The sequence below is a fragment of the Conger conger genome, chromosome 12 (assembly GCF_963514075.1).
Source record: "Conger conger chromosome 12, fConCon1.1, whole genome shotgun sequence".
In the NCBI taxonomy this organism is placed as follows: Eukaryota; Metazoa; Chordata; class Actinopteri; order Anguilliformes; family Congridae; genus Conger; species Conger conger.
Window position 1 is genome coordinate 45,205,142 of NC_083771.1, and position 27,978 is coordinate 45,233,119.

At 41.9% G+C, this 27,978-nt stretch overlaps 1 protein-coding gene across 1 annotated transcript; it reads right to left on the reverse strand.

Moving 5' to 3' along the window:
• Positions 1-680: 680 nt before the first annotated feature.
• Positions 681-26,770, reverse strand: LOC133142212 (uncharacterized). Its single transcript, XM_061263288.1, has 12 exons — positions 26,599-26,770; positions 26,330-26,425; positions 25,677-25,763; positions 24,855-24,929; positions 21,724-21,828; positions 21,247-21,324; positions 20,525-20,626; positions 8,217-8,294; positions 7,887-7,979; positions 7,167-7,268; positions 6,736-6,825; positions 681-1,416 (listed from the first exon to the last, which is right to left on the reverse strand). The coding sequence occupies exons 1-12, from the start codon at positions 26,768-26,770 to the stop codon at positions 1,022-1,024; spliced, it is 1,473 nt and encodes a 490-aa protein (XP_061119272.1). The 3' UTR covers positions 681-1,021.
• Positions 26,771-27,978: the final 1,208 nt, after the last annotated feature.

Genomic DNA, 27,978 nt, shown 5'->3' on the forward strand with positions numbered 1-27,978 from the left:
GGTTTCTCAAATTTCACATTTATTTCCAAAAGAATAAGTATTCATTCCTTTGTTTTCAGTACTTTATACACCATGGCTTTGCAAGGATAAGAGTCTTCTGCTGTGCTTGTGAGATGGGTGTGTATATTGGGGCATCTTTGACCACAGAAGATACTTCAGAAGATTTATTCTGCACTTTGTTCAAGTCATTTCCAACCATATTAACTACATTTTAAAAGGTACAATAGGTAAGATCTGTGTTAAAGCATTGCAACACTGACATGTTGACTCACCCTCTACCTGTGTTTTCAGTCCTCAAATTCGTTTTTCAAAATATTTGACGGGCCGGCACTCTGTACCAAAACATCGTATAGCTGTACAATAATTCAAGCTCATTGGTTGAAAATTGGTTCTAATTACCACAGCCAATGGCGTTTCAACGTTCACAGAGATAAACGGTGTTGGGATAAATAGTGTTGTGGTTTCAGCGTGTTTGTTGCTGCGATTCCTCTCCGTTAGAAGTCCGAAATGACCTATTTACTTATGTACCTTTAAATCCGTTAACTTCCTGGCTGATTTTGAGGTTTGTTTGGGATCTTGAGCGATCCAGTCACGGCCCAGATTGAGCTCGCCCCCCCCCCCCCCCCACCCCAGATCCCGCTCGGTCTCTGACACCTGATCATGCCGAGATGATTGGACTCGTCTTCGGCAGCACTGGGCAATGCGCATCAATTCATGTCTTATTCTAAGTAAAAATCAAATGACAATATTGCAACAAACAGTGAAAGCAAATTAGGCACAATTAATTCCCCTAATTTAGAAGGGTTTTCACAATATCTTGATTTTATATTTAACATCTAAGAATATATAACTAAAACATTTGAAAAATGAAGCTTTTCACATGGTCTATTCTGAAATATTGTAATAACCAAAAGCAACATCAAAGAATATGCTTAAAATGATGTATACCAAATTAATGCGCTGCTAATTGAGGCAAGTGAATTCATTTCAAGTAGTTTGTACTTACTCTTCTCTTTCCCGCCTATCTACAATCCAAGTGACAAAAATGGTCAAAATATAGCACAAAATTACAATATTGCATTAACATACAGGACAGTACAGTTCTGAGTCCTAGTGTAACCATACAGATACAATCAGAACCCTTGAAGAATACATCAACTTCCAAACTAGCATACCACAGTTGGCAGCTAGAATACCCCACATGCAAGATGTTCTCTTCAATTTGAAGCAATTTTAGTAATAGTGAGTAATATCTGAGAAATATCGGACAAATATGAAGTGTACCAAATGTTAGCAATATTTCCAAAGGATACTTACAGTATGCATACATCTGTAAACTAACCCAAAAGGCCAAAAATAAAGATTCAAAAGGCAAGACGATCAACCAAAAATCTTCCACAGTTCGCTCCCCTTTCTCTGTAAAGACATGCATAATAAAAACCTTACAGAGAATCCCACAGTTCGGCCTTGTGATTTCCAGAGTCAGCACAAGTACAACACATTTCTCAGAGACGGTCACATTTACAATTAGTGTTTAACACTTTCGTGTCAGTTTAAATAAAAGACGTTTTCCAAATCCAGCGGTTTTAACGGCTAACACCTTCATTTAACATTCGCCACTCTCAATACCGAAAATCAGTTAAAACCCCTCACATATCCAACATGTAAAATGCATGCATTTTATTTCATTTGTTCATTATTATCCAAGATATCAGTTATCAATTGATTAGCTGAATTTGTTGATTGGCAGTGCAACATGTTGCCACAACGCACAACTAGATTACAATTAAGAAAATTATATTATTCTTTGTCTAAAGCCTGATTCATACTTCTACGCATAGCTGCATTCCCTACACCATAGCCCACAGCGTAGCCTGATGCACACCTCCCCAGAAATGTAACTACGCGGCGTAGCCTCTGCGTAGATTCGACACAGAATTATAAATCAGGCTTAAGTCTAAAGATTAAGGTCATCTGCCTTAAAAAAACATAATGTTACTGACAGACAATTTATGGTCAAAATACAAAACCACAGCTTGTTTATCCCGAGATCGTCCCTCCTGTTGTACTGTGTACCTTACACGTATATAGTTTGATATGCCATACATACTGACTTGGCCAATTTACCATGTGTACTATTTACCATATTCATGGCTGTATACACAAATGATCATTTATGTGAATTGGACCTTATGCCACCTGTTTTGTGGTGGTTCTACTGAGCTTCAGTATTCACTAGCAATGTAAAAAAAAAAAAAATCAGTTAAACATTTACCATCCCATTCGGTCAACGGTTAACCATGTAACCAAAGGCATGCAAAATGGGATTACATTACATTACATTACATTACATTAATGGAGTTTGGCAGACGCTCTTATCCAGAGCGACGTACAGTTGATTAGACTAAGCAGGAGACAATCCTCCCCTGGAGCAATGCAGGGTTAAGGGCCTTGCTCAAGGGCTGTTATTGTGGCAATTGTGGATTAGAACCACCGACCTTGCGGGCCCCAGTCATGTACCTTAACCACTACGCCACAGACCGCCCTTTCATATGGATAGGCGATTGGTCTTTTTGGTAGGATACTATAGGTGACTGATGATTTTACTTTTATTTTAAGCAATACAGGTTTCTACAGAGCCATTCCATGCCAACTCCAGGAGGCACCACAGCACCTCTCAGATCTTCTTCTTTTTCCGTGTGTTGGTAGATAATCATGAGATATAGAATTCCTGAACATTTGAGCTCATACTCTGGTTTTGCCAGTAGAGCCATTTAAAGTCTGACGGGTGCCTCGTCAAAAAAACGTGGCATGGCACGACATGATGCTTAGAGGTCCCTAACTTTGTAAGGAAAATGGATCTAGGGGTAGATATGGGTGTAGAATTCATATCGAGCATCAGAAAACATGCACTTTTTTTCATTGGGGATTAATTTTGGAGGGTGGTATCTCCAAAAGTAAAGATATTTTGGGGGTAATTGTATACATTTTTACATTTTATTTTATTATAAACAAGTTACAAATATTATATTATTGGCATTTTGGCAATATGTGACACTTTTCATGGCAACACCCAAATGTTAAATGCTTCTATCGGCGAAATTAATGGAATTTTATATCTCATAATTATGTAGGGACCACGTAACTACATTTCCCACGTGACACCACAGGACACTTGCAACACAACACCGGCGTGACATCTAGGTATCGTTAAGCCAATACCGTAAGGGCGGAAGCAATAAACTTTCACACTATAAGGGCTAGGAGAATCCATTGTCCAGTCTCTCTCTCTTTTGCCCTCCTTTCACCCCATTGCTGCCCTCTAACCTTCCTGCCAACTCGGACAACGGCAGAGGTTCTCTCTCTTACCCTCCTGCCCACTCAGACAGTGGCCGAGATATGTGTAGCTTATTTATGTTAATCGGTTTGCCGTTATTGCCTACGTAACCTGCACAGTAATCACACACGTGTTTTACTCCTGTAGGGGAAAATTCACAGAACAAAAGATCTCCCTCCTAAAAGCATGATAAACAATCACAAGACAAAATCAGACTCCACCTTAGTGAGCAGGCTGGTTCCTCCAAAACTCACGACGATGTATGCTAAATGTGTATCAATATATACATATTAAAGTATGATATGTACCCTGTATAGTTTCAAACTGATTAACTGCTAAATTGTGCTAGAATTACACAGTGAGCCAGCTGGCGGGGGGGGAGGCGTCTCAAACTGTGTAGTCAAGGACACAGAGTGAGATATGCCTTTACAGCTGATTTCTCCGGGACTCTCGATGTTTTATGCCAGAAGTGTATCTATATGCAAGTGACTTATAATCAATATATCCCATGTACGCTGCTTGTTATCAAATCAAATGAACCTAGAACATTAATTATAGCTGAGCTTATGAAAACGCAAGAAACCACAGTGAAAACTGTTGAAATGAGAGCAAAGAATGCAAAGAATGCAACGTACATTTACTCACTTAGAAGAGAATAATTGATCAAATGTTTAGTATGTCTGTATATTTTCAATGATTACTGCTGCTTAGTTCGTCTTATAAAAGCGAAAGATACAGAGTGACGTATGTGTTAGGGAGGGGGCATCCAGAACTTTATGAGGTCTGGTAGTTTTCCACTCTGCCAAGAGCTGGTGCAGGGTGAGGACAGGGGGAGTCCTGAACTTTGTTCGTAGTTGGCAGAACGCCCTGAACTTTGTACAGAGTTGGCAGAGCATAAGGACCGTTGGCGATTTGCCACAATGACGTTGTGGGGAGCTTTGGGAGGAGTTACGATAAGAACAGTGTGGGTGATTTGCTAGAATGAGGTTTGAGGAGGATTTGTAGGTGGAGTAACTGTGTATAAAATGGGTGTAAAAATGACAGTCGGGGTTCAGTTCTGGAGAAGATTAAAGGACTTGAAGATTCCTAGACACGACACTCCTAACCACAGCTAACTCTCCAAACTCCAATAATAACCAATAATGCACACTATACAAACACACCGTGTATCCTCCCCTCTCTTTGTCCGGAGACAAAACAAATTCTGGTACAATTACGCGCACACCCTCACCGACACGCGCGCACACACACACACACACACACACACACACACACACACACACACCTCTCCTTTATCCAAGACAAAGCGTAGGTACGCGCGTACACGCGCACGCACCCACACCTACATTCCTTGGTTAGCATTCCCGATAGCATCCCTTGTTAGCATTCATTTGATTAGATTAGTCCTTGTGTAGCTTTGTTTAATAAATTCTCTTTTTTAAACCCGGTGTCTGTTTTGGTGTTGCATGACATGAGAGCCGAGTCAAATCAGTCTTCCGAAGAACTCCAACCTTCAGGTTATCTGTATATTCAATCAGTAATATCGGTTATTTTAATTATTAATTAAAATACTAAATTTGTGATTAGATTAGATATTTCAGATAATAGTAATTTTATGACAGATTACTAATTGCAGTATACACTGCTTCCCATACATAATCAGCGCCAACGTAAAAGTTTCAAATAGTCCTCCCCACTCATTCGTAGAACGTAAAAACCCTACACCAAAACACGTGGTCCAATCTCCTGGCATGGAATAACTCTGTACAATTTGGCTTATATTTTTACGTAATGGTACATTTTGCCAATGCATTTGATTTTATATTGCGCAGGGCAATCATTGTGGTGACACGATTAATGTGGTCCATTTAAGGCAGGTAAATTTGACTCAATATTTTTGATTTGGATAATGATGCTACTGGTCTAAGGAGGTTTCTTTTATGGCAACAATTCTACTTGATTTTAGAAATAGTTAAAACTACACGGTTCTGGAAGATTTAGGTCAGGTAGCTCTGGTGAACATTAGATAGAACACAACTCTTAAAAAAACCCTTGGATAGTGATTACAGTTCTAGACAAAAAAAAAAGTTGGAAAATCGATGGATTTAATAAAATTATGAACAGTGGTTACACTCAATTTTTCAACTTAGTAACGTTGCATGCAACATGTGTCCAAGGATGTATTGCTTTATTTATTTTTATGTAGATATCGGATAGTAGAATGCTACATTCAGTTTGCCGGTAGTTTGAATTTGCATATCAACGACAAGTTCTCCCAAAGCTCTGTTAATGTGACCGTTGGGTTCTTGGTCACCTCCCTGACCAAGGCCCTTCTTACCCGATTACTCAGTTGTCCTGGTGGTTCCAAATGTCTACCATTGTGCTCCTGGGAAGACTCAAATCATTAGAAATGGTTTTATACCCCTGCCATGATCTATGCCTCGCCACAATTGTATTGCAGAGGCTGAGAGTTCCCAGGCCTTCATGGCTTGGTTTTGTCCTGACCTGCAGTCTGAATGTGTGTGCAGTGTACATAGGTGTGTGCCTTCCTAAGCTATGTCAAATCAATTCAATTTGCCACAGGTGGACTACAGTCAAGTTCTAGACACAAGGATAAGGATCATTTGTAAGGTGGGGCTTGGGGTGTTAGGCCAAACGCAGACACCAGGGCTCCTAAAAGCTGTTTGCAAACGAACAACCACCAAATCTGCAAATCAGACTAAAGGGACAGGAAAACGAAAAGGTAAAAGGAGCAATAACCTTTAACTGAAAACTACCCCACCAGGGAAGAAAAATTCTCACAAACAGAAGGATAAAGAAGGTGAACTTAAACTGATCCCAAAAAGTTGCAGGAGCAAATAAACTAACACAGTAGACTCCCACAAACACTATTCTCAATGAAAATAGTGTATTCTAACAAAGGGGGAGTTAGACTCCAACAAACTCAGAGACCCAGCAATAACGTTTACCAGCCTCAGCGTAACGCAAATTACACAGAGTGCTGTGAGAGGAGGGTTTATCGAGGGTGCGGCCTGACTGCACTGAAATGATTACACCTGTGAGTAAATAGGTTGACAAGTCTGTCAAATGACCAAACCACCCTCCAGTGGTCCACACCGGTACTGCACACAATTAAAGCAAACAGGACGCACCTGACCACAATTTGGAGTGCCATTATAGGTTAGTGAGTGTAGATTGATAAACATTTATCAATTCTTATCCATTTTTGGCAATTTTATCAATTTAAATGACTATATCTACAACACAATAAAGTATGCAAAAAGGGAATGCAAACTTTGAATACTTTCTGAAGCCACTGTATCCACACACTTCTCACACAAGGGGACAATCACCACAGATGTTTTCACTGAGGTACAAAATATTTTTACTGTACTCACCTGCTTTCAGAAACACTTCTGTTGCTAGAGCAACTGAATTAATGACACTTAAAGTAGAACCAAACACGTACACAAGGATATGAGCTACATCTGAAAAGCAAGGAGGGCAGTTTGAGTATGCAAGTTAAGTAAAAATACCATGCTCGATTTTCAGATGAAATCGGTTTCTTAAGTACGTTTATTTACTTGAATAAAAATGATTCATTATGTACACTGATGTGTTAAATGTAGCTGTCATTTTTAATTATGTCACTCTATCCTGGTTTTTACTAGTCGTACAGTTACTCCTGATACAGAAAAATAATTATAAAAACAATGACAGATAATTCAAATTGGTTGTTTATGTGGATAAAATAGGAATCAAAACCAGTCCAAAGTCTATCAAGCTCCACAATCAATGATAAAAAGGCATTTAACAAATGATACTGTACCCCATTCAACATCATCATAATCATCAGTGTTGTGCTGAAAGGCCGCTGTGGCAGTCATGACGTAGAGGAATACATAGAAACACATCCATACAGGTTGTAGTTCTGCAGTAACACACATATCAGTTCATTAAGGTTGTGAACAAAGCATTTTATTTTTACACTTTTTCTGCCCTATTTTTCATTATTTAGACAGGGAGAAAGCAGAGGATTTATCAGGAAGGAAGGACGATAGGTAGGTAGGTGGTTGGGTAGGTAGCTAGGTAGGCTGGTAGGTATATTTATATAGCTCAACACTCACACTCAAAGCACTTTACAGTGATAAAGGGGAACTAGGCTCAACAAATGGCAAATTTTGGCAAATTTTAGGGGTGATTAGGTGGCAGGTTGAATAAAACCCAGGGTTTGGAATTTAACTGGGACAAAGGGGAACTGCCTACTATTTGCAAAGAGTGTCATGGGATCTCTAATGACCCCAGTGAGTCAGGACCTCGGTTTAACGTCTTATCTGAAAGACGGCGTCTCCTACAGTGTCCTCGTCACTGCACTGGGGCATGGGGGTTTGAAGACCAGGCCTACAGACAGTCTGCTTATGTTGAATAATAATGTAATAATGGGGGTGAGAAGTCTCTTTATGAAAACGTGCAATACATCAGCGCAGACTAAGCTTAATCAACAGGAGAAAAAATTATTAAATACATCAACACAAACTAAATTCCATACCTTTATCTTCTTCCAAAATGATGTCCAGAGTTACAAAGCTCAATGGAATATCAAGAATGAACCAAAGCAGAAGGAAGACTTTCTGACACACACCTGAAAGAAAGCCAAATAAATCCTGCAATCAGCAATTCATGACAAGATGAATCCTAAGAGCTGTGAAGAAAAACCCTAAAACAGCAGTCAGTGACATCACCAGCAGCCTCCATAGTGCAGGGGTGGGAATATCATAAGCCAGCATACACAAACGGCACTGCAAATTGTATGGATTCAACGTCCTCATTACAAATAAAAAAAGGCCTTCATCAGTACAATGTAGCACGTTATACTTACATCCACATTTGACCAGACAATATATGAATGAAATGAATCCAAAGGCAAGACACAGTAGAACTTTAACTTGAAACAACGCTGAAAAACAGAAAGGAACACAAAAAAGATTGTTGTTATTAACTGATGCTGGTGAATCCCTTTGCTTTAGGAAATACACTCAGTGAACACATTATTTGGTATTTATTTGACTTGTTTTTTTCTACTTCTACTGCTGTAGACTATCCATTTAATGTTATGATGGTAGCAGTTGAAATTGTACTTCCCTCTAGGGTCTTTCAGCGAACTTATCCCTGGTTATGGGTATGCACTTTGTTGTACGTCGCTCTGGATAAGAGCGTCTGCCAAATGCCAGTAATGTAATGTCATGTAATGATGCATTGTGTGTTCAGAGATGCTCTTCTACCACTGTATATTGTAATGTGTGGTTATTTGTGTTACCTTCCTGTCAGCTTTGACCAGTCTGGCCATTCTCCTCTCACATCTCTCATTAACAAGATGTTTCTGTCTGCAGTCTGCAGAACTGCTGCTCACTGGATTTTTAAAAGTTTTTTGCACCATTCTTTGCAAACTCTAGAGACTAGTGTATGTGAAAATCAGAGGAGATCAGCAGTTTCTGAGATACTCAAACCACCCTGTCTGCCACCAACAATCATTCCATGGGCGAAATCACTTAGATCAAAACTTAGATTTCCGCATTCTGATGGTTGATGTGACCATTAACTGAAGCTCCTGACCTGTATCTACATGATTGCACTGCTGCCACACAATTGGCTGATTAGATAATCGCATAAGTATTGTTCAAATTTGTATTAATGGATAACCCCTAGAGATGAGCCATCTCGTTTTCGAGGGGGTCCAACACAGAACATACAATACAATACAATACAATAGTACAGTACAAACACAGTCATGTACACCATACATACACAGAGGCTCTCATTTACCGATCCAGCCCGCACATCGTTCCCATAAAAAATAAGTAGGAGGTAGGTACAACAGAATGTGTCGATGACAATGATAGTAGTAGTAATAATAATAATAATAATGGTAATAATGATGATAATGGCGGCACGGATGGTGCAGTGGGTAGCACTGCCGCCTCACAGCAAGGAGGTCCTGGGTTCGAATCCCCGTCGGCCGGGGCCTCTCTGTGCGGAGTTTGCATGTTCTCCCCGTGTCTGCGTGGGTTTCCTCCGGGTACTCTGGTTTCCTCCCACAGTCCAAAGACATGCACGTTAGGCTGATTGGAGAGTCTAAATTGCCTGTAGGTATGAGTGTATGAGTGTGTGAGTGAATGGTGTGTGTGCCCTGCGATAGACTGGCGACCTGTCCAGGGTGTATTCCTGCCTTTCGCCCAATGTATGCTGGGATAGGCTCCAGCCCCCTGCGACCCTGATCAGGATAAGCGGGTTCAGATAATGGATGGATGGATGGATGATGATAATAATAATAGTAACAAAATAACCAACAAGCAAATACAGTGATGCAATGGTAAAGGAGCAGGAAGACAGTAGCATTAAAAGCAGCAACATGACGTTTTAAGAAAGGGTAATAATGAGTTCTTAAATATACTTAGTGAGATAATTGTTCTGATGTTGACGGGTAGATTGTTCCAGTCGGAGGGAGCTTTGAATGTGAAGGCGCGTCTGCCAATTTCTTTCTTGGTTTTGGGAACAGAGAAGAAAGGTTGCTGTATATGTCTAAGAGAGTATGAGGATATGTGTGGTACTAGATAATGCTTTAGGTAAGCGGGATAGTTAAAGTGGATGCATTTGAAAATGCATTGAAGCCAATGGTAATGTCTTCGAGCATTGAGGGGTAACCAGTTCAGAGTTTCATACATAGAGCAATGATGAGTTTGATAGGGACACCTTAGAATAAATCGACAGAGACTATTGTAAATAACATTGAGGGGTTGAAGATGTGTTTCGAAGGTGTTCTGATAAACAATGTCAGCATAATCCAATATTGGCAGTAACAACTGTGTAACGATTCTGTTTCTCATCTGAAAAGTAAAGCAATTTATGGAGCGATACAGTACGCCCAAATTGCGACTTAGTTTATTAGTGATAGTCTCAATATGTTGTTTAAAAGAAAGCACTGGGTCGATCCAAAGTCCAAGGTATTTATAAGAAGTCACATGTTCAAGAGGTGATCCATCATTAAAAGAAATAGTCAGGTCTGAGGCATCACTCAGACCGTGTCTGGTGCCAAGCAACATACTACATGACTTCCTTTTGTTGAGCAGTAGTTTGTTGAGTGAGAACCACTTCTGAACAGAGGCAAACTCACGTTGCAAGGATCTCTCAATTGCAGATCTGTTAGTGCTAGATGTGTAAATTGCAGTGTCGTCGGCATATAGTTGTACTTGACAGTCAGAGCAAATTTTAGGAAGGTCATTAATAAAAATGGAGAAAAGGAGTGGACCTAATGATGAGCCTTGTGGTACTCCCTTCTCGACAATTAAGTAATCGGATTGACTTCCATTGAAACTGACGCACTGGCGTCTATTGTGAAGATATGAGTTAAACCATAGTAGTGCAGTCTGAGAGACACCAATGGAATACAGTTTATCAAGAAGTAAATAGTGATCAACAATGTTGAATGCCTTGGTTAAGTCAAGAAAAATTACACCAGTGAGTTTGCCATTCTCAGAAGCAGTAAACACGTCGTTTGTAAATTTTAAGAGAGCTGTTGTTGTTGAGAAGTTAGGCCTGAAACCAGACTGGCATGGGGACAAGATGTTCAGATCAGTAACATAGCGTGATAATTGATTGAAGATTAGTTTCTCAAAGATTTTGGCTATAGAATTTATGATAGAAATAGGACGGTAGTTTTTAATGTCATGGGGGTCACCTCCCTTATGAAGTGGAGTAACTATGGCACATTTCCAGGTGGACGGGAGGGCACAGGTTGATAATGAGAGGTTAAATAAGTCACAGAGTGGATACATCAAGATATGAGCAGCTAACTTGATAAATTTAGTCTCAATGCCATCTGGTCCAGTTCCACAGTCATCTTTTAGTGCATTGATTGCACATTGGACTTCGACAGGTAGAATCTTTCGAAAAGAAAATGAACTTGTACAGGTAGAGCTACTAGAAGAATCACATGTTATTGTTGTTATAATGTTGTTGTTGAATCGAATCTGGGTGCTGGTATTTTTGTTTGATTTATTGAGAATATTGTTCATAGTTTTCCAGAACTGTTTAGGATTATGCATATCATCAGATAGCTGTTTTTTGTAAAAGTCTGATTTAGCATTGCGTGTTTTTGTTGTACATATGTTCCTTAGAGATCTATATTTGTCCCAGTCAGCAGGATCCTTGGTTTCTCTGGAGATCCTCCAAGCTTTATCCCGTTGTTTAAAGAGACTAATCAGGTCAGAGCTGATCCAGGGTAAGTGTTTACCCTTGACCCTGATTTCCCTCCAGGGGGCAGGTTTATCAATGACTCTAGCGAGTTCAGAATGTAAATAATTCCAGGCATCTTCAGCATAAGGTATAAGTGAAAACCTGTCCCAGTTTATTGAAATCAAATCATGTGTGAAATTATCAAAGTGGATGTTCTTGCATTGCCTAACTCTAATGCATTTTGGAGGAAGACTGAGAGATTTAATCTTCCATACACAGAAGATAGCTGAGTGATCACTAAAGCAGTCAGATAAAACACCAGAGTTTTTTAATTCTGTCAGGATGCGTAACAAGGATCCAGTCTAATAAAGACTTAGATCTGGTGTGGACTCTGGTAGGCTCATTGATCAACTGGGTCAGGTTTACACTTTTAAAAAGGGTTTTATCATTTGATGAAGAGCGGTCAAGCCAGTTGCTGTTGAAGTCGCCCATGATAATCGTTTCACCTGGATGTTCGAGTGAAGTGAGGGTAGATAATATACATTTAGTTGAGTCGGGATGGACAGGTGGAGGTCTATAGATGCTACCAATGGTGAGATGTTTATTTTCATGGAGTTTTAACTTAACAAAAAGACCCCTGTCTGTTCTGAATAGCATATAATTATCAAGTTTGATCTCATTGTCACATATCTTGCTGTGCAACCATGTTTCTGAAAAAGTAAGTACATCAGGTTTGTGCTGAGCAACCCAGACTCGAATTAAGTCAATTTTTGGGAGAAGGCTTCTTATATTCAAGTGCATAATTTTTAGACCTTTAGCTGTATCAATTATCGATCAAGGGTGTAGTGATAGCGGATGGGGAAAGGGAAGGGTCTGAGAGAGGAAGGCAGGAGAGCCATAGCACGCACCACATACACACACACACACACACACACACACACACACAACAAAAAAGGATAGAGCAAATCAAGTGGCAACATAAAAACAAACAGCTCAGTCTGCATAGCTCATGAACAAGAAAATAAATTAAGGGCCCAAGACCTTTGAGAGATAATATAGGCCAAAGGAAATAGATAAATTATGGATTAAATAAGATAATAATAATAATGATGATAATAATAATAATAATAATAATAATAATAATAATAATAGAACATGGCCTGTGCATCCATCATCCAGAACATTCCAGGATAAACTTCGGATGCCTTCATATTTTTATATTATTCTGACAAGTTTTAATATTTGAGTCTTCATAACTAAGATAAATTAACAGTTACTCATTATTTTTCTTCACTTCCCCATTTGTTTTTACTTCAGTCCTTTTACATTAAGCCTACGTTTTGCGGCAGCTGCAACTGCTTTACGGCAAACAAACAGGCTCCATGTGCAGGCTCGGTATAGTAGCTATGGCAGCGAAAGTTAACCGGCCTGTGATCAACAACATGCAACATAGACTATTACAAGTTGTTTGTAGTTCTTGGCATTACAAGGAGGAGCAGTCGAAATTACAGTCAATCCAAAAAGTACAAATGAGACGAGAGAAGACAAGGGTTGGAAGAGCAAAGACAGAGAGAGAGAGAAGAAAAAAAAAAAAAAGAAAAAAAAAAGATTATCAGTATCGGTAGGCTATAGCACTACTTGGATATTATGGAGAATCAACGGAGAACTCGGCTAGAAAAACCTCAACCTCTTCAGGGGAGCGAAACAGTTTGGTCTTACTGTCGCGGACCACTTTCAGCGTGCAGGGAAAGATCATTGTGTATGTACAGTCCAGGTCTCGTAGCCTCTTCTTAAGTGGGTCAAACTGTCGGCGTTTCTGGACTAGTAGGTGTAGGTGTAATAAAGTTAAAATGTTCCTAATAAAAGTGCTTGGTGAGTGTACAGTGGGAGCAATAATGATTTGATCCCTTGCTGATTTTGTAGGTTTGCCCACTTACAAAGAATGGAACTGTGTAGAATTTTAATCATAGGTACATTTTAACATTGAGAGACAGAACATCACAAAATAATCCACAATAACAACATCGTATAAATTTAATATCATATTTTCACATGAAATAAGTATTTGATCCATAGAACAATAGGACTTCATACTTGGTGGAGAAACCTTTGTTGGCAAGCACAGAGGTCAGACGTTTGTTGTAGTTTTTCACCAGGTTTGCACCTTATCTTGGGAGGGATTTTGGTCCACTCCTCTTTGCAGATCCTCTCCAAATCTTTAAGGTTCCGAGGCTGTCGCTCGGCAACTCGAAGCTTCAGCTCCCTCCACAGATTTTCGATGGGATTTAGGTCTGGAGACTGGCTAGGCCACTCCAGGATCTTAATATGCTTCTTTTTGAGCCACTCCTTTGTTGCCTTGGCCGTATGTTTTGGGTCATTGTCATGTTGGAAGACCCATCCACGACCCATTTTCAGTGCTCTCACTGAGGGAAGGAGGTTGTCGCCCAAAATTTCCTGGTACATGGCCCCATTCATCCTCCCCTCGATACGGTGAAGTCGTCCTGTCCCCTTAACTGAGAAACACGCCCAAAGCATAAGGTTTCCACCTCCATGCTTCACAGTGGGGATGGTGTTCTTGGGGTTGTACTCAGCATTTCTCTTCCTCCAAACACGGCGAGTCGAGTTGATGCCAAATAACTCTATTTTGGTCTCATCTGACCACATCACCTTCTCCCAAGCCTCCTCTGGATCATCCAGGTGTTCTTTGGCAAACTTCAGACGGGCCTGTAAATGTGCCTTCTTCAGCAGAGGAACCTTGCGCGTACAGCAGGATTTTAATCCTTCACGGTGTTGTGTTTTACTGATGGTTCTCTTCGTGACTCTGGTCCCAACTGCCTTCAGGTCATTAACAAGCTCCTCCTGTGTAGTACTGGGCTGATCCCTGACCTTTCTCATGATCATTGATATCCCACAAGGCGAGATCTTGCATGGAGCCCCAGACCGAGGGAGATTGGCGGTGACTTTGCGTTCCTTCCATTTTCTAATAATTGCTCCAACAAACTGAATGAGTTGAAATTAGGAGTGCTTCTTAATGGAAAACTAACTGGTCTGTGGGAGCCAGAATTATTGCTGATTGGTAGGGGATCAAATACTTATTTCATGCAAAAATATGATAATAAATGTATTAAATTCATATGATGTTGTTATTGTGGATTATTTTGTGATATTCTGTCTCTCAATGTTAAAATGTACCTATGATTAAAATTCCACACAGTTCCATTCTTTGTAAGTGGGCAAACCAACAAAATCAGCAAGGGATCAAATAATTATTGCTCCCACTGTACATACCTTTTACATGTTAAATATAGTAAAACACCTCTATTACTGAGAGAGAAATATACAACTATAAGCCAATGAAATCAAGACTCTAGCAGTGTCTTCCATGGAAGTCAATCAACTTGTGCACACTCTGTTGTGACAGAGTTTTGGTATTCTTAGAGAATATGCCAGAAAAGCTCTGGAGACCGAGATGGCCGTTACATATGGACAAATGCAGTGCCATGTGTCATGATCTGTGTTTTCTATATCCGTGTTTCTGTCCCCAGTGTTTTGCCTTTTGTTTCCCTCTGTGCTTTCTGTAGTCTGTTCATTCATGTCATTCATTCGTGTCACCTGTGTCCCACTTCTTGATTATCATGCACACCTTATATCTCGTTTCCCTTCATTACCTGTCTATTTAAACCTGTCTGTTCTGTTCGTTCTCTGCCAGATTGTAATGTGCTCGTGCCATTCTCTCCAGCTGATTCTCTGTCTGATCTGCCTGTGCGTCAACCCGTTTTGTGTACCTCTACCACTGCCTTTTGGATTCTCCTTCTGTTCGTGTTTGACCTGCTGTGTTTGGACTTTGTTTGGATTCCCAGTTTGTGACTTTGGGTTTTGTTTTTGTTTATCTGCCTGTTTGGACTATCTGTTTGGCGACAAATCAGCGCTCCTGTTGTGTAGCAGTCATTAGTTTGTGACATCGTATCGTCCATGACCACTATTCAAGGGGCAAGAAGATAGTTGTCAAAGATAGGCAACAAAGGGTGGTCAAAGATAGGCAACAAAGAGGTTTTCCTCAAACTCAGCAATTTGCACACTTAAAAAACTTTTCTATTTAAGTTTTGTATGGAATTGTATGCCATTTCGAACACAGCCCCTACCAGTTAACATCGGAGAAGTTCCGGCAGAAACTACCAGCAGAAGAGCACGGACACACAAGTTTATTTTCCACCAACCTTCTTGCTCCAAAAAGGCCTTCGGTACTCCAGTCCGAGGCTCGGGCGGCCTACCCCGCGGCGAGAGACGTATTACCGTATTACAGAATAATAAAATGTCAATCCTGACCTCTTTACACTGCGAAAGTTGTAAAAGTTTAAATGAGAGGATTGCAGTTCTGGAAGGACGGATCTCCGTCTTGCACTCCATTAAAGAGGACGAGCTGTTCCTCGATTCATTTATGGAACCCCGTGGAACTGATGCTGCTGTTTCGCTGCTTCGCCCCGAGGCCGAGCTCCCCGTGGCGGGGGCGGCTTCGAAGGATTGGTCACAGCTAGGGGCTAAGCCAAAGAACTGCAGCACTCCAGCTTCCACAGCTAATGCTGCTTGGGTTACTGTCCCGACGGGCAGCCGACAAGGAAGGCGCACCTCCTTACCCCCAGTCCCAGAAGAGTTGCGGCTGACGAACACCTTCCAAGTGTTGGACGGACTCACTCAGCCCTGGGAAGACCCCCAAGAAAACAATACTTCGGACCTACATGTTGCTCGCGGTTTGAGCGAGCCTGGCTCCGCTCGAGTGACACTCTCCTCCACTCAGAAACCAGACCGGCGGTCTTCACACCGGGCAGCGGCCTCTGCTTCCCGACGAAGGATCCTCAGGGAGGCGGTGATCAGCCACTCTGGTGGTTCTCCTGACCCTGGTCCAATGCGGAGTCCTCCCAGGTGTGATGTTGCGGCCCTGCCGCAGCCTCTGCCTGCCCGGACACGCTCCCCGGGGTCGCCGACGCGATCGCGTAGATCCCTCGCCCCTTCATCTCGTCAGTGCCCCTCTCCCGGGGAGATGATCTCTACTTCCCATTGCAGGCCTATGAAGGCGCCTGTCCCTTCTCAACCTCGTTCCCTTTTCTCTCCAACAACCCTTATAGTGGGTGATTCGATTACCCGGAAACTTCGGTTTGCGAATGCAGCTACACACTGCTTTCCTGGAGCAACGGTCCCCATCATCCTGGGTAAGCTACCGGGCCTGATGCTGTCGCTCCTGTCATCTATTAGCCGGATTATTGTACACGTTGGGACAAATGACACCGCTCGTCAACAGTCAGAGCTAACGAAAAAAGATTTCAAGGACCTTTTTAAGTTTTTAAATGACTGTGGAAAGGCAGTCTTTATATCTGGTCCTTTGCCTATGCTGGGGGGGAGAGCAGAACGTTTCAGCCGAATCCTCGGTCTTAATACCTGGCTCCAGTCCGCTTGCAGAACAAATAACATAGGTTTTATCAACAATTTTAACCTATTTTGGAATCAGTTCTCCTTTTTTACGGCGGACGGAATCCATCCAAACAAGCTGGGCTCACGTGTGCTTGCTGCAAACATTCTACATGCTGTGCACTGTGCCAATGATTATGCCCCACGTGACTGACAATCAAATCGGGACAATCCTTTCCCTTCCAGGGTCAAAACACAGCCTATTGATGTGATCCCCCCCTTCTGTTCTAATGTGTTTACTGCAGGTATCCCTATTCCTGTTCGTGTGACCAATAGGCCTAGATTGTCTGACCCCTACTGTCGTGATAGTCAGGCTTGCCGTGGTATGCGAGTGCTCTGTCCAGTTGCACATATCTTAAATTCTCCCTCCCCCAGTGTCGATTTGACTGTTACTCAACAGGTAAACCTTCGCATGGCTCTAATAAATGCAAGGTCAATAGTAAATAAAACCTTTTTATTAAATTACTTTTTTATCTCCCGGGGATTGGATTTTATGTTTATTACGGAAACCTGGCTCCATGCTGACGAATATGCACCTTTCTCTGAACTCCTTCCCCCTGACTGTTCATTCCTCAGCTCCCCTCGCACCACTGGTAACGGTGGAGGCATAGCCTCAGTGTTTAGATCTAATCTCATGTGCCGACTGTGTCATTCCACACCTAGTTACTCTAGTTTTGAGTTGCAGCTCTTTGAAATGAACCTGTCCTCCCCGGTGCTCTGCGCTGTTGCTTATCGTCCGCCAAAATGTAACACGGACTTCATTAATGATTTTGCTGACTTTTTGTCGGGGATCATGGTTAAATATGACCATATTTTAATTTTAGGTGATTTTAATGTCCATGTGTGCTGAGAATCAAGACCTTTAACCAGGGAATTTCTGCACTTAATTGATTCTTTTAATCTCATCCAATCTGTATCTGGCCCGACACATGAAAAGGGACACACATTGGATCTTGTCTTATCGTTTGGTCTATCTGTTTCTGTAAATGAAATCTGTACAACAGCATGTATCTCAGGCCATTTACCTGTCCTGTTTACATCTTCTATCCCTTGCTCGGGAATCAAATCGCGTGCCTCCGCACGCCGTTTGCGCTCAATCAACCAGTCGACCGCATCACAGTTCTCTGATATTTTCAGCGTTTCCTCGATTTGTGCGCTGGATGCGAACTGTGCTCTCAGTGCTGAGGAGCTTATCTCCATGTTTAATTTTACATGTTCTGAAATACTGGATTCTGTTGCTCCTTTTAGGCTTAGACGCACCAAAGCACTTTCAGAGCCGTGGCTTAATGCTTGCAGGCGCGCTGAGAGAAAGTGGAAAAAGGATAAACTCCATGTCTCTCTAGAAATCCTGCGTAGTTGCCTATCAGACTACCAGAGAGCTGTTAAAACTGCCAAAACAGAGTATATATCTACCTTAGTCTCCAAAAACACCCACAAGCCTCGGGTTCTTTTTAATGTTTTTAATTCCCTTATTAACCCCCGTGATGTATCCCCCATCATATCTTCACCCACACTCTGTGAAAATTTTCTTAAATTTTTCATTGAGAAGGTCTCTACTCTTAGGCTAGCCCACACGAGTGTTAACACATTTAGTGTTACCATTGACCCTCCTCCATCTCTGTGCTCTGCCATTTTTGACCAGTTTGAGCCTATATCCCTCCCTTCGCTCTCAGATATAATTAAGCATCTGCGGCCTACATATTGCTCCTCAGACAGCATCCCCTCTCGTCTTCTCAAAGAAGTTTTTGATTCAGTTGGTGCTAGCGTATTATTGCTAATCAATACCTGTCTCAGTTCAGGATGTGTCCCAGCTGCATTCAAACATGCTGTAGTGCAACCACTGCTCAAAAAGAAAAATCTTGACCCCTCGGTTCTCTCTAACTTTAGGCCTATCTCCAAGTTACCTTTTTTGTCTAAAGTATTGGAGAAAGCAGTTTTTATTCAGTTACAATCATTTTTAGATAAAAATGACATCTGTGAAAAGTTTCAGTCTGGTTTTAAACCTCGGCACAGTACTGAAACTGCCCTTTTACGAGTTTTTAATGATCTGATAATAACTACAGACTCTGGTGAGCCTGCTATCCTGGTGCTCTTAGACTTGACAGCGGCATTTGACACCGTGAATCATGAGATTCTTTTATCTCGCCTTGAACACTGTGTGGGTATTAAGGGGGCTGCCTTGGAGTGGTTTCGGTCGTACCTATTGGACAGGAGTTTCTCTGTCCATGTGGGAGATTACTCCTCAGATACAGCCCCACTCACTTGTGGAGTCCCCCAGGGCTCTATTCTAGGTCCTATATTATTTTCTTTATATATGCTGCCCCTGGGGTCAATTTTCAGGAAGCATAACCTTTCTTTCCATTGCTATGCTGATGATGTACAGATTTACTTACCTGTAAAATCTCAATGCAAGAAATCACTGCAGCCTTTACTTGCATGTCTTAAAGACTGGAAAAAAAACTGGATGGATGCTAACTTCCTGCATTTAAATGAAAATAAGACAGAGGTCATTATGTTTGGACATCCAGCTCAATTGGAGGACATTGTTGGTGCTTTGGGCCCCCTGGCCCCCAAAAATGTTCCTGCTGCGAAAAGCCTTGGTTTCACCTTTGACAGTGCCTTTAAACTTGAGAAGCAAATTAGTGCTGTTGTCAAAGCTGCCTTTTTTCAGTTAAGACAAATAGCCAAGGTCAAGGCCTATCTTTCTCAAAAAGATTTGGAAAGAGTGGTCCATGCTTTTATAACATCTCGGCTGGACTACTGCAATTCTCTATATATAGGCTTAGACCAGTCCTTTCTCTGCCATCTGCAGCTAGTGCAGAACGCTGCTGCCCGCCTTCTGACTGGCAAAAAGAAACGGGAGCATATTACACCAGCACTGTCATCCCTACATTGGCTTCCTGTCCGTTACAGAATAAATAAATTGTATTATTTGTTTTTAAGGCAATGAATGGTCTAGCACCTACGTACTTGTCTGAACTCGTCAATATGTATACCCCAGCTAGATCACTTAGATCATGCAATCAGCAACTCTTGGATGTCCCTATGTCGAGGAGAGCTAGGAGGGGTGACCGGGGCTTTGAGGTAGCTGGCCCCAAGTTGTGGAACAGCCTACCGCCACATATTAAATCTGCCCAAAACATAGATGTTTTTAAATCCTTGTTAAAAACCCACCTTTTTAGTGAGGCCTTTATGTCAGACATAAATGGGGAATCCAGATAATGTACATGTATTTCATTTTATTTCATTTTATTTCATTTTATTTCATTTTATCTTTAATTTTATTGCCTGGTTTTGTACAGCACTTTGGTCAACCATGGTTGTTTTAAATGTGCTTTATAAATAAAGTTTATTATTATTATTATTATCTACTTGTTATCAAACTTTTACCTGTGACCGCGACTACGTTTTGGCTTTCCTTTGCTGTGTCTGTTAGCCCTGCATGTAGTAGGTATTTTTCGTTATGAATTATTTAATAAAAGGGCAACTTACCCACTACAACAAAAAATTGTCCACGCATGAAGATCATAAAGCAGACTAATTGGAAATTGATGCTGAATTGTAGCAACAGAGCCACAAGGAGAGGTTTTGTCCCTGTAAGCACAGAAAATAACGGTGTTTGACACTTCTGGTTACAAAAGCATGTGGACACATTTCAGTCTTGCCCTTCTGCGGCACAAATTAATGTCACTAGGTCAGATGTGTATTTGGTCATGCTGTATAGGGACAGGTGGAACAGTTATGTGCAGAAGCATAAACATGAGAAACAGATGGATATTAATGAGAAACACAGGATTCCACTCATACAAACATTAAGCACTGTGCTACAGGACTGCATTGATAAAGTAAAAACTGAATGTGAAATGGACATTTTCCAATTTAGGGACTATACTAACAAATTTCAAATAATGCATCATTTGCATTACCGTTCAATTGCCATACCATAGTAATGCTTAACTTACCATGCCTACACTAAACCTTCACCTTACCTATCCTATTTACCCATGCCATATGTTAGGAATCCCTCCATCTGCTGGGAAACGAACATATCAAATTGTACATATCAGGTGCTGGTCAAACCGTAATGCTCCTCATTAGATTTCATTAGAGAGAGATTCCTAACCTAAGGTGTGTGCTGTGGGCCTAATGAAAACACAGAAAACCAAAAGGGCACAGGACACATCCACCATCCACCATTTCCACAGGTCACTCACCTCTGTTGGAAGACGCCCTCCCATGCCTGCAAGGGCCTGTTACGCACAGCACTGAGGACCCTACGCAGACCACGGGTCCTGTGGTACGGGATAATCCAAGACAACACCAAAAACAGCAAGCAAAAGAATAGTCGGGAACACAAGCAAAGGGTGAAAATCCAAGAAATCAAAGGGCTAAGGTACAAAAGGGCTAAGGCAGGAAATTAATTCTGATTGAAAAAAACAAACAAACAAAAAACCACACAAAACAAAATCCTTGTGCACGGATGAGGGATCCCACGTGCGGAAATCTTGCCTATTCATAATACATAGCAAGTCAATGGTATATAATAAACACACTTATTTAAGGTAAGGTTTGCACTATTTCATAATGCTGCAATATATCCCACTGGACATTTGCAGCCAATCACTGATAGTAAGCGCATGAATGGGAAACATATTTTACAATATTGTAAAATGAAAAATGTATATTCTTACCGGAAATGCACAGTGCTATTAATCCAGATAATAGCATCACTCCAAAATATACTCCAAGCCATGGTCTGTTTTTTGTAGGGTCTGTAAATGATGGCTGAAGAGCAACTGATTTGAAAAGAATTGAGAGATAATGAAATGGTGCACAGAACACTGACAGAACATTACAACAAAGGACAATGTAAAAATGTCCAGAAATTCAGTAAAAGTTTGATTAGCTTTCTAACACTGACCATAATGTCACGATTAAAATGAAAATATACTCAGTATTTATTAATGTTTCTACCCTCAAGTCTTCGCTCAGGGCAATAAGATGCTTGTTACAGACATTTCCAAAAAAAGAAATTAAAAAACAATTATTGCCAATTATTACATATTATACAATTATTCATTTATCATGTCAATTGTAGCCAATCAAGCATTTTAATGGAAGTTAAAATGAATAAGTGAATCATTCTTTGGTGAAAAGGCCAGGGCATGGAATATACTGTACATTCTACACATTTGAACATTAGGGTCATCACAGCCAGGAAGCTGTATAAATATACAGTCTCTTCAAACTCCAGAAACCTTCATATTTATCCTCAGAACAATATTTATAATCACTTCACCTCCTCTCCCATACATTATTATCCAGGAACTATGATGGTCTTTTTCAGCGTTTTTTTTGCGTTCACATGGATCACGATAGATGGCAAACTGGATGTTATTATAGTGGATGAGATCACCGTGGTACAATTTGATTAGGATGGCAAAGAACTCCATCCATGGCTATTGTAGGAATGTAGTCCTTTGTGAAGTAAAACTTATAGTCCAAAATTAATTTCAATAAGCAGCGGCTCTACTCCGAGCTCCCTCCGGATGTCCGAGCTCCTCACCCTATCTCTAAGGCTGAGCCCGGCCACCCTATGGAGGAAGCTCATTTCGGCCGCTTGTATACGCGATCTCGTTCTTTCGGTCACTACCCAAAGCTTGTGACCATAGGTGAGGGTTGGGACGTAGATCGACCAGTAAATTCAGAGCTTCGCCTTCCAGCTCAGCTCCCTCCCGCCCGCATTACTGCTGACGCTGCACCGATCCGCCTGTCGATCTCACGCTCCCTTCTACCCTCACTCGTGAACAAGACCCCGAGATACTTGGACTCCTTCACTTGGGGCAAAGACTTGTTCCCAACCCGGAGGGAGCAATCCACCGTTTTCCGGCAGAGAACCATAGCCTCAGACTTGGAGGTGCTGACTCTCATCCCAGCTGCTTCACACTCGGCTGCAAACCGCTCCAGTGCGTGCTGAAGGTCACGGTCCGATGAAGCCAGCAGAACCACATCCGCAAAAAGCAGAGATGCGACCAAACCGGACACTCTCCTCACCTCGGCTGCGCCTTGAGATCCTGTCCATGAATACCACAAACAGGACCGGTGACATGGGGCAACCTTGGCGGAGTCCAACACCCACAGGAAACGTGCTTGACTTTGTGCCGAGAATGCGGACACAGCTCTCACTTTGGTTATACAGGGACCGGATGGCTCGTAACAATGGCCCCGGTACCCCATACTCCCGCAGTACACCCCACAGGGTTCCCCGAGGGACACGGTCGAAAGCCTTCTCCAAGTCCACAAAGCACATGTGGACTGGATGGGCAAACTCCCATGACCCCGCCAGCAACCCTGCCAAGGTAAAGAGCTGGTCCACTGTTCCACGACCAGGACGGAAGCCACATTGCTCCTCCTGAATCCGAGGTTCGACCGTCGGTCGGAGCCTCCTTTCCAGCACCCTAGAGTAAGCTTTCCCAGGGAGTGTGATACCCTGATAATTGGAGCACACTCTCCGGTCCCCCTTCTTGAAAATGGGGACCACTACCCCGGTCTGCCACTCTGCAGGTACTGTCCCCGACCTCCATGCAACACTGAAGAGGCGTGTCAGCCAAGACAGCCCAACAATGTCCAGAGCCTTCAGCATCTCAGGGCGAATCTCATCTACACCCGGCGACTTGCCACTGAGGAGCTTTTTGACTACCTCAGCAACTTCCGCCAGGGATATAGGTGCAGATTCCCCCGAGTCTTCTGGCTCTGCCTCTTCCACAGAGGACGTGTTGTTCGGGTTCAGGAGCTCCTCGAAGTGCTCTTTCCACCGCCCGACAATATCCCCAGTCCGGGTCAGCAGTTCTCCTCCCCTGCTGAGACAAGCCCTGCTTTCCCTTTCTGAGTCGTCAAATGGTTTGCCAGAACTTCCTTGAGGCCAACCGAAAGTCCTTCTCCATAGCGCCCCCGAACTCCTCCCATACCCGGGTTTTTGCTTCGGCGACTGCTGAAGCCGCAGCCCTTCTGGCCACCCGGTACCTGTCTGCTGCTTCAGGGGACCCCCGAGCCAGCCAAGCCCGAAAGGCCTCCTTCTTCAGCTTGATGGCCTCCCTCACCGCTGGTCATTTTTCCATCCATCCATTCATTATCTGAACCCGCTTATCCTGAACAGGGTCGCAGGGGGGCTGGAGCCTATCCCAGCATACATTGGGTGAAAGGCAGGAATACACCCTGGACAGGTCGCCAGTCCATCACAGGGCACACACACCATTCACTCACACACTCATACCTATGGGCAATTTAGACTCTCCAATCAGCTTAACCTGCATGTCTTTTGAATGTGGGAGGAAACTGGAGTACCCGGAGGAAACCCACACAAACACGGGGATAACATGCAAACTCCACACAGAGAGGCCCCGGCCCCAGTAATATGTTACATTTAAAAACAAAAATGTCTCTGTAAAAGTAAATCTTTTGGAAAATGAATATTTGGAAATGAAAAACGTGTTCTTTTATACTAACACACACAAAAAAATAAACTTATATATAATAAAAAAAAGGGTGCCTAAGACTTCTGCACAGTACTGTATATATTATCCCACAGCTGGAGAGGGCCCTAAAAAATTCCAGTCGAATGGGGGACCCTAACTACAACCCTGCTACCATAATAATCTGGTCAACTTCAGCAAAGCCATACACAGCTGAAGGAATAATAAATTATTCAAATGTTAAAAATCATCCCGACAACTTGTTTACATTTTAAACCATGTCATATAATAAAGAAAATGCAACCCATGTTGTAAAGGCACTAAAATAATTCTATGCAGTATGTACTTACCAGAATTGAACCCTGCTGTAATGACAAACATCTCCAATGGCACAGCCAATTTCGAGAGTCTAATGTGACATGGACCTGTAAAAAGAAACCAGCCATTTTAAAAGAGTAACATGGTGGTTTGAATGTGACACTTGCCAGTTGTCTTTAGGCAAAAAGAATGAAATACAATGCATACTTTTTTATTTTAAAACATATTTTTCTAAGCCTAAATTTCCCACAATAAAAGTTTACCCCAACTGACTTGGTGTGGTAACAAGAACGGTCAATTAGCTATGATTGACAGACTGTGCTCCCAGTCAATGAAAGGGGAGGGATAAGGAGAGTGGTTATCCTCGTGACGCACTACAAGGAGAACATTCTGGTTGACAATACGACGATACATTTCAAAAGGCTTACTTCTCTGAAAAAGGTTAGGTGATCGGTTCATCTCTGTACTTATTTCCAAATTGTAATCTTGCCTTCCGTTGCATCTTGTGGTATAGTGTCCATATTGCTGCTCACTAAGTCTTTTTCGAACGGTTGATTGAGATACCTTCACCCCTGCCCTGTGGAGATTGTGCTTGTGCAATGGCTCTGATCGATTTCCTCACTTTTCTAAGCTTCAAAATGGCTTGCTTTTTTCCCCAAAGACAGCTCTCTGGTCTTCATGCTGGTTTAAAATTAGCTAACTAAACAGAATGCCTCACTATGAAGGACTTTTGATAAGCCTTCATTTTTAAGCTAAGAAAAAAATATTGGATATGGACATAAAATCTTGTGATATAGGAGGCAGAATTTTGTAATTATGATAATACACTACTGCATTATAAAATAAAAACATACCAGGAGGTGTATATGGAGACATCTTAAATATCCTTAGGATCCTCATGAGATTCATAACAGAGCAAACATAAGCCTCTCGAAAGGAACCTGCAAAATAAAATGGACATCAGAACACAAGCAGTGCCAAGACTCTCTGTAATACAGAGAAGCTCTGTATTTTTTATTTATCAGTTTTATCCTTTTCACTTATTTTCTCCACAGTTTGGAATGGCTACTCTGCAGGACCCTGCAGAAAGTATGGTAACGTTCAAGTGATTAGTGGTTTCTGATTAATCTGTGCATTCACACTGATGCTGCAATTTCTGCAGCTGATGCAGGGGAGCATATACAAGTATACACTCTCCACTGAAGCATGTGATGTCACCATCGTTGCCCAGAGTTAGGTAGGGTTGAGTTGGCCAAGATCCACATTCTCTCACTCTCAAGCAACCCCCACTGGTGGACTGGGTGCCCACGGTCTGCTTGCTAAAGCTGCTCGTAAAAAGAGTATTCCTCTGACTCATGTCTGTGCAGAGCTTAGCAGTGGGCCTGTGGTGTTAAAATAATCAGGCGGGTGTTTTGGGGAGGCTTGCATGTCTACACTCTCGATAGTCAAGGATCACAGCATGAACACTGTTAGAAATAGCTGCACAAAGCAAAGCAGGCAGACTTACCTTCAATTTTACCCCATATGGCAAATGCGATGAATATCAGGATGCATGGAACTGAGACGTGGAAGTAATAAAGCAACAGAGCCCTGTTGCTTTCATCTAAGAAGTAAGAAAAAGTCAGAATTAACACACATGTTCTTGCACACATTATTTGAACTATGGAACAATATTTTTATTAATCAATTGTATCCTATCTATATCAATTACGCATGTTATCTAGGATACACCGCACACATACGACCACGTCCCCCGGCAGCAAGAACGGATCTAACGATCCGGAGAGCGACACGCCTTCTTCTCCAGGCCGCATCGTCTCCATGTGACTGTGACTCCGAGGCGATCGGGGCTGTTGTTGTATGTGGCGAGCCTCCCCCCGCTGAGTCCTCCCCCTCCCTCGGAACGGCGACCCAATCCTGCCGCTCCCCGTGACCCGGCCAAACTCATCCTTTTGACCCTGCGGTGTGCAACTACAATGAAATGAACCCCAACAGCAAGGTTTGCTGCATCTTAGCCTGTTGCGCCACCGCGGCTTAAAATGTATTTTATAACCAATATGCCCGGTTGTTTATATTCTCAGAGGCCGGGTTACCTTCTCGTTGTAGAATATCTCAAGAACTTACATGGTTGGTTTGATTAAAATTAGATCATACGTGAAAGTAGAGCTAATTGGCCCAAATGCAAAAAAAAGAAGGATTTTACAGTCTGAAGGCAGTAGAAACTGTGTGTGCAGGTCAAATTCCCTATTTCACAAAATTGTGCTCTTAAGATTCTGAAAAATTGCTGTATCTTTTAAATATCATCACAAATAAGTGCACTCACAGTTCCCTTGCCTGAAGCTCCCATAATTCATTGCAGGCACTATACACTCACTTAGCACTTTATTAGGAACATTTGTACCTTATTACACCTACTTATTCATGCGATTATCTAATCAGCCAATTGTGTGGCAGCAGTGCAATCATGTAGATACAGGTCAGGAGCTTCAGTTAATGTTCAAATCAACCATCAGAATGAGGGAAAAAACTGACTTTGACCGTGGAATGATTGTTGGTGGCAGACATGATGGTTTCAGTATCTCAACTGTTGATCGCCTGGGATTTTCACAGAATGTGAATTCACAGGTTTGCAAAGAATGGTGCAAAAAACTAAATCCACTGACATAAATGCCTTGTTAATGAGTGATGTCAGAGGAGAATGGCCAGACTGGTCAAAGCTGACAGCAAGGTGACAGTAATGCAAATAACCACACATTACAACAGTGGTATGCAGAAATGCAGCTCTGAACACACAACGCATCATAACTCTACGTGGATAGGCTACAGCAGTATGAATCTAAAAAAATAAGTCCTGATAAAGAGCTCACTGAGTGTAAATTCATAAAAATGAAATAAGCTATTTGATAATACTACCACAATACTGGTAAATAACAATATGTGGATTTGACTAGGTGCAGAGTATTCTTCCATCAATTCCCAGTCCATTTGTGCATATTTAAATATACTGTATATATGTATATATTTCATGAAAAATACTGCAAAATACAGCTGCAAAAAAAGAGCTGCACTTTATCATACATTCAGTGGGAAATGATATGAAGTGAGTTCATACCTACCTTGATTTTGTATACATCGAAGAAGAGGAATGCAGATAAA